The 12,183-nt window shown below is 44.7% G+C and overlaps 1 protein-coding gene across 3 annotated transcripts in view; it reads right to left on the bottom strand.

Annotated features, from left to right (window-relative positions):
• The window catches only part of LOC122647289, a 99,003-nt gene that overhangs the window by 59,989 nt on the left and 26,831 nt on the right, over window positions 1-12,183 (bottom strand). For all 3 annotated transcript variants that reach the window (XM_043840706.1, XM_043840709.1, XM_043840707.1), the window contains 5 exons: window positions 9,749-10,004; window positions 9,158-9,652; window positions 8,906-9,091; window positions 8,513-8,791; window positions 1,199-1,843 (listed from right to left, as the gene is read on the bottom strand). In XM_043840706.1, the coding sequence (XP_043696641.1) occupies window positions 1,199-1,843; window positions 8,513-8,791; window positions 8,906-9,091; window positions 9,158-9,652; window positions 9,749-10,004 (1,861 nt within the window). The remainder of the gene's footprint in view (window positions 1-1,198; window positions 1,844-8,512; window positions 8,792-8,905; window positions 9,092-9,157; window positions 9,653-9,748; window positions 10,005-12,183) is intronic.

Raw genomic sequence — 12,183 nt, 5'->3', positions numbered from 1 at the left:
TATTTAGGAGTGGGAGCCACACTAGGCGCACGACCGGTTAGCGTTCTTTCTCCCTTTTACTTTATATTGCCGGATTATCTGCAATTGTTATTCTTCTTGGATTGACTATTTGACTGTCCTATATCACAGCATCCAGCCGTTGGATTGCTTTGAGATTTCAGTACTTTATTCTATACTACAGAACTAGCCTTCAACCAGAATTTAGTGTCCATCTGACTTGCTGACCTGTTTTTATTGAATCTTGAATTTTTCCCTAGTTTGTGATACTGTTGTAATGTTGTCTTTGCGGGTATTTGACACCTAAGGTGACTCCAAACCAAATCATAAAGGGTGTGATCAAACCAAACTCTGTCGAAACCTGGAATTTTTCCAGGAAAACTCGAGAACTAGGTTTCAAGGCCAAGAAAGTGGTTTTTGGACCTGATTTTTTGTGTTGCCTATTTTTGACATTTTAAACCCAATCCATGAATTACTTTTATAAAAAGAACACTCAAAATGGTACTTGTAGTTTTGACCCAAGTTTGCTAGTGTATACTGTTTTTGAAAACGATATTGAACCAGGTTTGGCACTAAATTATGTCAAATATCATTAAGCATTTACTTAAGATATTATTCATAAATAAGCAAATACCCCCGTATTTGAATCCAATAAAAATAGTTAAAAAATCAAATTCCAAAAGGATAAAAAGTCAACCTCTCAATTCAAGAATAAAAAGCTGAATTTTTCGTTGTAGGGTTGATTTTCAATTTTCCAATGCTAGGGCTTTTGTCAAATCTAAGAATTTCGTAAATCTTATTGTGATAAAACATCACGAAAAACCAAAAGAGTAGCAAAATAATCTTTTATTTTAATGACTAAAAATTTATTTCCATTCAAAGTGATTTTAAACAACATTCTCACACACCAAATAAGGACCGGAATATAACTCCTTCAATATAAATCAGATTTAAGCAATCAGGTTGACTTTTATCCTTTTGGAATTTGATTTTTTAACAATTTTTATTGGATTCAAATAGGGGGGTATTTGCTTATTTATTAATAATATCTTAAGTAAATGGAATAACAATTATAAAATCTCCCCTGACCCCACCAAGTTAAGACTTGAAAAAATCCCACATCCCAATAATTTACATAAATAGACAAATGGAATATCTCATTTAAAAAGTAGCAACATTCAATGAATTCAAGGAAACTTACTGTAGCTTCCTGCAATGAAGAAAGAGAATTATTATCTAGAGCCAATTTGTGGTGATCAAGGTAAAGGTCTAGAAGGTTTGGTAAGTCATGTTGCACACAATGATGTATGACAAGTTTATGCAAAGCTTGAACAGTATCTCCATGAACTTCACCCGTATTTGAGAAACCAAGATCTGATAAACTATCAACAGACTCATTTCGTAAGGGAACTTTTGATTTGTTGATAATGAATCCTGCACGAGCCAGAAGTGGTATAATCTCTTCTGTGCCATCCCAGTATTCCTTAAAGAAAATAAATTTCTTGGCAAGCTCCTTCTCTATAAGCATTTTTAACCAGATGGAGCACATATTACTAGCTGGAAACCTGAAAATTTTTACATCTGGCACATTAATGCATACTGAATCCAATTCTTCAGCAGAATAGATATATTTCTCATAATCAGGTAAATCCCCATTGCATCGAAGGGTTGCAGCAGAATGTAAACCATCTAAGTTTACTTGGAGACTTCCTTTTGATAATAAATATGTAGGAATCATGTCAAGGAGCCTGGAGATCTCCTCCCAGTTGTTGTGACATATGTGATACTCAAGCTCTGATTCCCATAATACATGAACACCCGTTACAAAGGGCTGATCCAGCACTATCTGCAACCAAGATAAAATTAAAGTAGGAATTAAAAACCTTCTGTGTTTCCAAAGAAATAGACCATGCAAGAAAAATAGATAGAACATTAAGTCCTTGCTGTAACGTAACTTTAAAAGGCTGACATAGTACCAAAAAATTATACTTGAAATGTAAAATTTATTTTCGAAATTAGATCAACCATAATTGATTCTGAAGTTAAAACTACTACAACTTGAAAAGCTCTATTGATCATGATCATTCATGTTTTAGAACCAAGGATTCAATAACCGCTTTCTTTTTTTTTTTTTGGTGAATAAAAAATGTAATACCAAAGCCCAAGGGGAACGAGAAGGAGAAAAGGGGGAGGGGAATATACAACGAGGGAAAGGGGGGGGACCCCATACCCGACTAAGGGCAGGAATGGGAATGTAAGAGAGCACTATCTAAACCCCAGGATAAAACAATATGCCTGTTCCTTGGGGTATCCAAAAAAGCCTTATGAGGAACAAAAGGAAGCTTAAAGGAGACATCCCCAAAGATGGCTTTCCAAATCAAGTCAAAAGAGCAAGAGTTGGATGTCCATCTCCTGAGGTTCCTCCATCCAAATGTGGTAGAGGGTAGCGCCAAACACGAGCTTGCCAACAGTGTCGCACATAGTGCAGCTAGGGAAAGTCATGATAAGCCAGAGCCATTCTCAAGCGAAGGGAACGTGTCTTCTACTGCAAGGCCAGATAAACGAAAGGGCTTTGTTCCAGATGTTAGAGGTGAAAGGGCAAGCGAAAAAAAGGTGGTCAATGTCTTCGGTACCGTTCCAACAGAAAATACAAGAAGGGGGGACTGGGATTTTTCGGTGAGTAAGGAAAGTTTGGGTAGAGAGGCAAAGGGTAAGGGTTCTTCAGGCAAGGAAGCTGTGACGGGAGATGTGGCCTTTGAACCAGACTAGCTTGTGCCAAAGAACAGTGGGGGTTTGGGGCCTAACTAGGTTCCAGGCAGATCTAAAGCTAAAGAGGCCATTGGAGGAGGGGAGCCAGATAACCTTGTCCGCATAAGCCCTGGGGGGAGGGGGGGGAGGAGGGGGAGGGAATTCCAGATCAGGGATAGGGTGGTGGGGATGGGAGGGGGGGACCAAGAACCATTCGAGATGATGGAGGAAAGGGGAGCCAGCTTGGGAATGCCAGAGGAGTAAATTGCTCTCGGACCAAAGAAGTTATAGAGAATACCGATGGGGTGCCAGGGGTCAAGCCAGGGGGAGGTGGAGGACCCATCAACAATGGAAGAAGAAATGGCTCTAAGAGCTAGAGGGCGAAAGAGGAGGATCTTGCGCCAGACCCAAGAGGAATCAGCAAGAATGGAGACAGTCCAAATGAAGTCATTCTTGAGGAGGTGGGAGTAAACCTGCTGGACCCAAATGGAGTCGTGCTTAGAGGAAATTTTCCAAATAAGCTTCAGGATTCCCGCAGTGTTGGAGTCCCGGATCCGACGAATTCCAAGGCCTCCTTCGAATTTGGGGAGGCAGATTGATTTCCAGCTGACAGACTGGAGAAATCTAGAAGATTCCTTTCCTTTCCAAAGGAAGGCACAGAAGAGGGATTCCATAGCTTTGGTGGTGGCTTTAGGAAGGGCAAAGATGTCGCACCAATAGATGTAGCAAGATTGGAGAACTGATTTGATACATTCGAGCCTACCAGCATAGGATAGAAGTCTACCCTTCCAGAGTTGGAGATGCTTACGAATATTGTCAAGCATGGGGGTGCAATGGTGACTAGAGAGTCTAGCAGGGATAAGGGGAAGGCCTAGGTATTTCATTGGGAGGGAGCCCAGAGAAAAGCCAGTGAGGAGGAGGAGGTAGTCTCTGTCGGAGGTAGAGACACCAAAGAGGAAGAGTTTTGATTTAAGGAGGTTAATGCGGAGGCCAGAGAGACTCTCAAAGAGGTGAAGGGAGGACATGATAGCGGAGATGGAAGAGGGGGAAGCTTTGGAGAAGATCATAAGATCATCCGCAAAAGCCAGGTGGGTAAGATTGAGGTTCTTGCATTTAGGGAGCGGGGAGATAAGGTGAAGGTCGATTTTGGCTTGGATGCTTCTCAAAAGAACTTCCAGGGCCAAAGAGAAGAGAAAGGGGGAGAGAGGGCAACCCTGGCGAATTCCAACTTTGGAGTGGAAAAAACCAGCGGGGAAACCGTTGACGATAACCGAAAAGGAGGGGGAGGAGATACATGCCAGAATCCAATGGATGAAAGCGGGGGGAAAGCCCATCTCAGAGAGCACATTGCAGATGAAGTCCCATTTAAGGGAATCAAAAGCTTTGTGAAGGTCAATCTTCATGAGAGCAACGGGAGAGTGGGATTTTCGGTCAAAGCCACGCAAAATTTCAAAGCAGAGGATAATGTTATCCGTAATGCTTCTGCTAGCAATGAAGGCAGATTGGTTGGGGCTGACCAGGGAAGGGATGACAAGCTGGATTCTGTTAGCCAGGATCTTGGCAATGAACTTATAAAGGAGATTGCAGAGAGAAATAGGTCTGGCATCAGAGAGAGAGAGCTCCATTTTTTTTAGGGATGAGGCAAAGAAAAGTTTGATTGACCTGGGCAAGCTGACTGGGGTTAAAGAAGAAGCTACGGATGGCCTTGATGAGGTCATCCTTGATAGAGTCCCAACAGCTAAGAAAGAATCCTATGCTGAAACCATCAGGGCAGGGGGCCTTGTTTGATTTTTGGGACAAGATAGCCTTGGTAATCTCCTCATCCGAAGGGATAGAAAGGAGGGAGCTAGCTAGGGAGGAGGGGACAAATTTGTTGATGAGGCCAGGAGGGAAGGGAGGGGGAGGGGGGAGAAGGGGGTTGAATAGGGAGGAGGAGAAGGAAGTGGCCTCGGTCTTAATGTCATGGACAGAGGAAAGAGGGGATCCATCCCTACCAATGAGCAGAGTAATGGAGTTATAGCTTAACCTGGCTTTAAGAGATCGACGAAAGAAAACCGAGTTAGAGTCACCCAGCTCCAGCCATGTAATCCGCGATTTCTGGCGGAGAAAGCTTTCATCTAAGGAGGAAAGGGAGGAGAGCTCATCAGAAAGCTTTCTCTCATCCTCAACCAGTAAAAGGTTGAGGGGATCTGACTGGATGCCGGTTTGCACGGAGGCAAGGTCCGAACGGCAGGAGGAGAGACGGTAAGGAATATTGCCAAAGGTGGCCGTGTTCCAGATTTTGAGGCTGGATTTGGTGATACGAAGCTTCTTGGCGAAAGCAATGAGAGGGAGGGAGGGGCAATGGATTGGGGAGCCCCAAGCTTTAAGAATGGTAGGGAGGTAAAGATGATGAGAGGTCCACATGTCGAAGAACTTGAAAGGTTTGGGACCAAAGGACGAATAAGGTTGGATGAGGAGGTGGCAAGGGTTGTAATTAGAAAGGCATAGGAGAAGGAAGTTAGCATGAGAGTGGGGAAGGAGGAAAGCCAAGCTTCATTGATGAGGAAACGATCCAGTTTGCGGCCAATACGGTCGTTGCCCCCCTACGATTCTGCCAGGTGAGGGGGTACCAGACCAGCGAAGAACATCAATACCAATGTCCTCAATACAGTCATTGAAGGCCTTGACGGACTGGAAGTCAAGGGGGCGGCCTCCAATTTATTCAGATTGGAATCTAACAACATTGAAATCTCCCCCCCACCCCCCAAGGAAGAGAACCAATCCCATCCTTGATGAGAGCCAACTCATCCCCAAGGGAGGCGCGGTCAGCGACCCGGTTAAAGGCATAGACAATCGTGATGTAGAAGGAATGGGGGGAGTTAGGAAGAGAGAGGAGGATATGAATAAGCTGAGAGGAGTAAGAGATGGAGATCTTAATTTTGGAAGGGTCCCAAAGGATCCAAATACGGCCATTTGTAGAATGGTTGTAGTTGGAGATGAAGGACCAAGAAGGGGCAATGGATGCCGCAATGCGAGAAGCATTCTCGAGCAACACGGGTTTCAAGGAGAGCACAGAAGGATGAATGAGAAGATTTGATGAGGTCTCTGATGTCTTGGTGCTTGGCCAGGGAGTTAAGACCCCTGACATTCCAAAAAAAGCCGGCAGACATAGCAACTAAAGGGGGGGCATCGAAGTTCTAGGGGGAACACTCTTGTACCTCCTACGAAAGTAAGCTAGGGTAGGGCGATGGCGGGCAATAACGGTAGCTGCAAGGGAGCTATCCAAACCACAAGGGGGAGCCAAGGGGAGGGGGAGGGGGGAGGGGTGAGGAAAACCCGAAGCAAAGGAGGGGGGAAGGGATGGGGGGAGGGGGCACTCAGCGGATAAGAGAAGAGGGGAGAAGGGGTTAGAGCAAAGGAGGGGGGTAAGGGAGGGGGAGGTGGAGCTGCGGATAGGAGTAGAGGGCCGGGAAGGGGGGCGGGTAGATTGGTGAGTGGTACAGGTTATGCCAGTGGATATGGAGATGGGTGAGGAGGGTCTGGAATCGGGTCGGGTAGAAGGGTAAGAGGGATGACTTAAAGTATGGACGGGATATAAGTGAGGAGGCGGGGGTAGAATGGGAAGGTTGTAGGAAAAATAAGATGGGATCTGGTTCAAGGAGGTTGTTTTGGTTGGGGGTTGAACCGGGTGGTTCGAGGTGGGGGTTTATTATGGGAATGCAGGGGCAAAGTGGGGAAAAGGTTGGAAGAGGGGCCAAGGGGTAGGTAGAAGGGGGGGAGGACAGAATTGGAATTAGACAAAAGGGGTTTAACAGGGGGGGAAAGGACGAAAAGTAGTCGTTTAAGTTACCTCGCAGAAGAGCCAGACACCCATCGAGAGAGGTACTTCTAAGGGAGTGAACCCTGGATTGATCTGCAGCAGTGGAGGTCAGTGGTGGGAGGGCTCCAGACTTCGAAGTGTCCCTGGCAGGAGAGGAGCCTACAAGGGAATCAGGTGCCAAACTAGTGAAAACGCCTTTGTCCAAGCTGTTCTGCATGGTGCTCTGGTCGATAGTAGAAGAGCCCTTTGTCGCAAGAGTCTCAGGCAAACCAATGGTAGCATTCACGATCATCGAAGCCGGAGAAGCCAGCATAGGTGGACCAAGGATTGAGGCATCAACGTGGATCGCAGACCACAGCGAAATATTAGATGAAGCCAGCGAAGGTGCAAGCACAAGAACCGAGGGGGTTTCCCTGCGAGACGGAGAAGCAGATATAGGGTAGCCGCGGCGACGTCGTCTGCAACGGCAAAGCCTTTCTCTTCCCTTGCTAGGAGATTTGTAGAAACTCGAGGGCAGAGTAGGAGCAATGAAGCTCGCGGAGCCTGGGTGAAAAACAGCAGAGGAGGAGACAGGAACTGACATGTCGAGTAACTTGCCAGGAGGAGGCGAATGGTTGAGGACGATGGCATCTTGGGCACGAGTAGTTGGGAGATCTTCAGTGGCAGCAACGGAAACTTGAACTTGAGAGGACAGGCCATCTACAGCAGAGTCGACTGGATCTTTGCCAGAGCAGCTGCGAGAGTGATGCCCAAAGACCTTGCAGTGGATGCAATGGGGAGGGATCCAATCGAACTTGACGGGCTGTTCGAAGCTGAATCCATCTTCTTCGACGATGGTGACGAAGGAGGGCGGTGGCCGATCAGCTGAGACGTCAATGCAGATTATAGCAAAAGAGAGACGATCCATTTTGAGGGTGCGAGCGTCGGAGTAGAGATGAAAGCCCAAGACTCTACCAATTCTGCTTAGGCAATCTTGGCTCCAGCAGTGAAAAGGGAGACCTGGCAGGGCTATCCACAAGGGAATGGAGCTGAAGTCGACCTTATGGAGCTGGATGTAAGGATCCCACTGGCGGAGGAAGATAGGTTTGGAGCCCACAAGCCAAGGAGCCCCCTCCAGAGCTCTGGCCTTGGTATCATCGGAGAAGAACTTGAACACGAAGACACCACTGTCGAGGAGGAAGATGTCTAACGAGCCATGAGCTTTCCATTGCTTGGTGAGGGAAGCTTTGACAGTGTTGAACGAGGATCTTGAACCAAGGAAGTGACCCACAAGGCACGCTTTCCATTTGTTGATTTCTGGAGAGAGGAGATTGCTGGGGTAAAGAGCGAAGGAGGCACCATCTTCAGAAGCAGGTTTGACATAATGGAGGGGGAGAACAGAGGGGGAGGGGGAGGTGGGAAGAGAGAACAGAGACGACCAAGGTTTAGGCCCAGATGTGGGGGGAGGTTGTAAGGTTGCAGTGGGTAAGGTGGGGGAAGAGGTGCCGGAGGTGGTGGTGGCGGTGGGAGAGATGGTGATGGGAGGCCTAGAGGAGGAGGGGAGGGTGGTGGGGGAGGTGGAGGTGGAGGGGGAAGGTGACCGAGGGGGCTGGGGAGAGGCGGAGAGCTCATGTTTTCCCGTGGGTAAGGTGGGGGGAGCTCATGTTTTTCTCCATTCCACCCCTACCAAGAACCGCTTTCACCAATTCAATCTGTAGGAGACATGTATTCTTTTTCTGATTTTCACGAGACACTGTTAAGGACTCATCCACTGTAAAAGTTAACATAAGACAAGTTTTTCAACAGCAAAAAGGCTATGAAAAACAACTATTAAGTGCATACAGCAATCCTGTTATCACAGGTGCAGCAACCCCGTTATCGCAGGTGGTCATTTCTGCTCAGCCATCAATCCCAAATTGGCATTTAAGGAAGTTGAAATTACAAGATTTTACATAATGTAAAGAAAATATATGAGAAGAGACTTACACGATCAATGGTTCTCTGATCCCAGGCATCAGACCAGACAGCGGCAGCGGCCCAGTATCCAGCATCAGTATTTTCTTCCTCAAATACCAAGGAATCAGATGTCTTATCAATATTTGTCCAGGAACCTATCACTACTCCGTCAATCTCCCCACACTCAATGATATAGTTGTTGAATGAATTAGAAGATGTCAACTGCAACTTATTTCCCTCTGGAGAAGTTGGACTGTCTTTCTGCCGGCCAATACAGGTTCTCCAGAAACTACTATTTGGGTACAGCCTCTGTTAAAAGAAGACCTTTTATTATTTCAATGAACACATACAATTGAGTAGACAAAGACAAGTAATAAGTAGAAGAAAGAACCATGAAATCCACAGAAGTTACACGATGTGAACCTCTATAAGTGCAAATCTTTCCAACATCTTCCACTCATACGGTCCCAAGTATCCATGTCTTTTCATCTCCTCTGCAACTTGCACACGAAGAGATCTCCTTACTGTACCATATAACAGTTGCCTGAGGCTGATTTCAATGTCCTCTCCAAGTCTTTGCAACGTTGCTACAGCGAGTCCAGTTTCCCCCTATTCATTGCATATTATCAGTCCAGAACTAAAATTAGACCCAATATCAAGTAAAGAATATGATACCTTTAAGAACAGGTCATAAGAAATAGCTCTCCCAACTCTACGGATTTCAGCAAAAGTATCATGAGCCTCTTTGTCAGTGTCCAGAACTCTTGATCGCTGAAGGTGTACTTGAAGAACTGCTAGAGGGAGACGGCCAGATTGCAGAGCATCCCTGACCACAGTTTTCAAGTCCAGGTTTTCTACTTCCCAACGAGCAATCATATCCTTGGGATTTTCCAAGGGAAGCATTCTCTTCTGTTGAAATCCAGCTTGTGACACAACAACAGATAAATCATCCAGATTACTAGAATCTACTTGCATTGAGGAATCCAAGGATTCCATGGGTATCAAAGCAAGCTTTTCAGCAGTATCCAAGGTAAAATCAGATGGAGGAACAGTCAATTCACTTTGCTTCAGAACCTCTGATGGAACAGCATCTACCGCAATAATTGGAAGACGAGAGTCATCGTGAGTTAAATCTGTATCCTCCAGACGAGATGCTTCCCCACGAGCTAACTGCAACAGAAAGAACACATTTAATCACTTTTGTTCTAAAGAAAACTCCAAAGAGTACTCTATTATCAGGATTAGAGAAATCATTTAACACCATACCAGTCCTTGACCTGGTCTTCTGCACCGCACACTTAGTCGAGACCACAGATTTCGAATAATCTTTAGTAAGTGAGCCATCTCATGAAGCCTTCTTGAAGTCCCCATGTCAATTATTTCTTTATGTGGTAAAATTGGCCAGAAAACTCCAATGCTGGGATCCTTAATGCCCTGAAAAATAAGGGTCTCTTTCTTATTCTGTGCTAACCCATATTTCCGGAGCATTTTGGTTGCAAAGCAGGTGGCCAATGCCAAAAGCCTGGAAAGATAATCAAAGCATGAAAAAATATGAAATTAAAGAACATAGAAAGCATGCCAAAAATTGAATTGAAGACCCTTCAATTGTGAGAATTCTAGAAATATATTGTACTAAACAATCATGAAAACCCATAATCTAGGGAGTCAAAGTGTCATGTTTTAATCATGGGAGAACAACTGAACCATTGCACAAGCTTACGAGGGAGGACAACAATGGATGTCCTTGACCCACAGAATTAGGGAATGAAGCACAAGTGCACAACATTCTGGTGAAGCTTATTGTTAAAGTGTGTCGACTTGGAGGTGTCCATGGAGGTCCAGCAACCTTGTAGCGTAGTAGGATCATGACAAAGTTAGCTTGGTTTATCTGTATCTTTATTGTTTACCTTCTATCCTATTGTAATTAGACTTAGGCTTAGCTAAGTAGAGTTTTATTTTAATTCTAGATTGTAATAGGTCTTTATTCCAGCATATAAAACTAAGAGTGTGGCTGGGCACACAGCTTTTCTCCATCTCAATCTCCTCAATCTTCTTCCTCTCAGTTCTGTTTCTGGTTATCTAGTTCTAATTCAGTCACACGATATCAGAGCTCTTTAATCATTATTAGCATCTTCTCCACCAGGGTTTTGATTGGTTGTCAATAATCTCTTCTCCTCAGGTGTGCAGCCCAAGGATCGAGGTCTCAGTATCTCGGCTGGTTTTGGTCAGCCTAAAAACCGAGTTGTCTCGGTAACTCGCTGAGATCTCAGCCGAGTTAATGTTTTTTTTTCCAACTTTCGGCCCTTTGTTTTGGGAGACATATGACCTAATTAGGTCATGAAACTTGCAAGACAGCCTATTTTAGGTATGTTAGGTTGTAAGCCTGTTGACAACTCTATGGATGTAAATCTAAACTTGGGGTGTGTGATCGCAAAGACTTTGGATAAACATCAATATAGAAGACTGGTTGGGAAACTTATTTATCTGACTCTCACTCATCCGGATATTTCCTTTGTTGTTGGAGTCATCAATCAACAACCAACAACATCATAGCCTTATCCCAACTTAATGGGGTCGGCTACACAGATCCTAAAAGAGTCAGCAAAATAATAATAAAGAAGTAAAAGGGGGGTGGCATACAACATCAACACAAACTCTAGGGCATCGTCCCTGCTTAGCTAAGTGTTGCTACTGCCCACCATTCCACTCTAGGTCTCGAAATGGAGTGTAATACAACCGTGGTACTAAATCTCGTTTCGTTTCGGTGTTTCGGTCTGACCGAAATTTCCGAGATACCGAAATTTCGTCGAAATATGGTATTTTTCTGTGGGTGTAAAATGCCAAAATGACCGAGATTTCCGAAATTTCCGAAACAAGATGATCGAAATTTCCGAAATATTCGAAATACTGCACGTGGCTTGTTCAATATCTCGTGATATATCGTGAGTCCACGATATTTCGTCGATATCTCACGAGATATCGTCAAAATATGGTATTTTTCCATTTCGGATTGGTATCGTATCTCGGACAGCTCGAGATATACGAAATTTGGCGAAATATTGCCGAAATTTCGCGAGATTTTGAACTATGAATACAACAACAGCAACACATCATCATGGTCCATCTAAATGGGGTAGACCACAAGGATCTTTGCTCTCCAATCAGCTCTATTTGAGGTCATACAAGGAACAAAGCCTAAGCTAAGCATGTCCTTCTTCAACACTTCTCCTATGGTTATCTTAGGCCTGCCCCTGGTTCTTTTGGTTCCCTCAATCAAGATCATGGTACTAAATCTCGTTTCGTTTCGGTGTTTCGGTCTGACCGAAATTTCGTCGAAATATGGTATTTTTCTGTAGGTGTAAAATGCCAAAATGACCGAGATTTCCGAAATTTTCGAAACGAGATTACCGAAATTATCGAGATTTTCGAAATTTCCGAAACGAGATGACCGAAATTTTCGAAATATTGCACGTGACTTTTTCAATATCTCGCGATATATCGTGAGTCTATGATATTTCGTCGATATCTCACGAGATATCGTCGAAATATGGTATTTTTCCATTTCGGATTGGTATCGTATCTCGGACAGCTCGAGATATACGAAATTTCGCGAGATTTTGAACTATGATCAAGATCAGGTCACTCCTCCGAACTAGGGCATCTGGAGGCCTCCGTTGAACATGGCCATACCACCTCAAACG

This window comes from Telopea speciosissima, unplaced genomic scaffold (assembly GCF_018873765.1).
Source record: "Telopea speciosissima isolate NSW1024214 ecotype Mountain lineage unplaced genomic scaffold, Tspe_v1 Tspe_v1.0017, whole genome shotgun sequence".
Lineage (NCBI taxonomy): Eukaryota > Viridiplantae > Streptophyta > Magnoliopsida > Proteales > Proteaceae > Telopea > Telopea speciosissima.
This window is presented reverse-complemented; position numbering and strand designations above follow the sequence as displayed.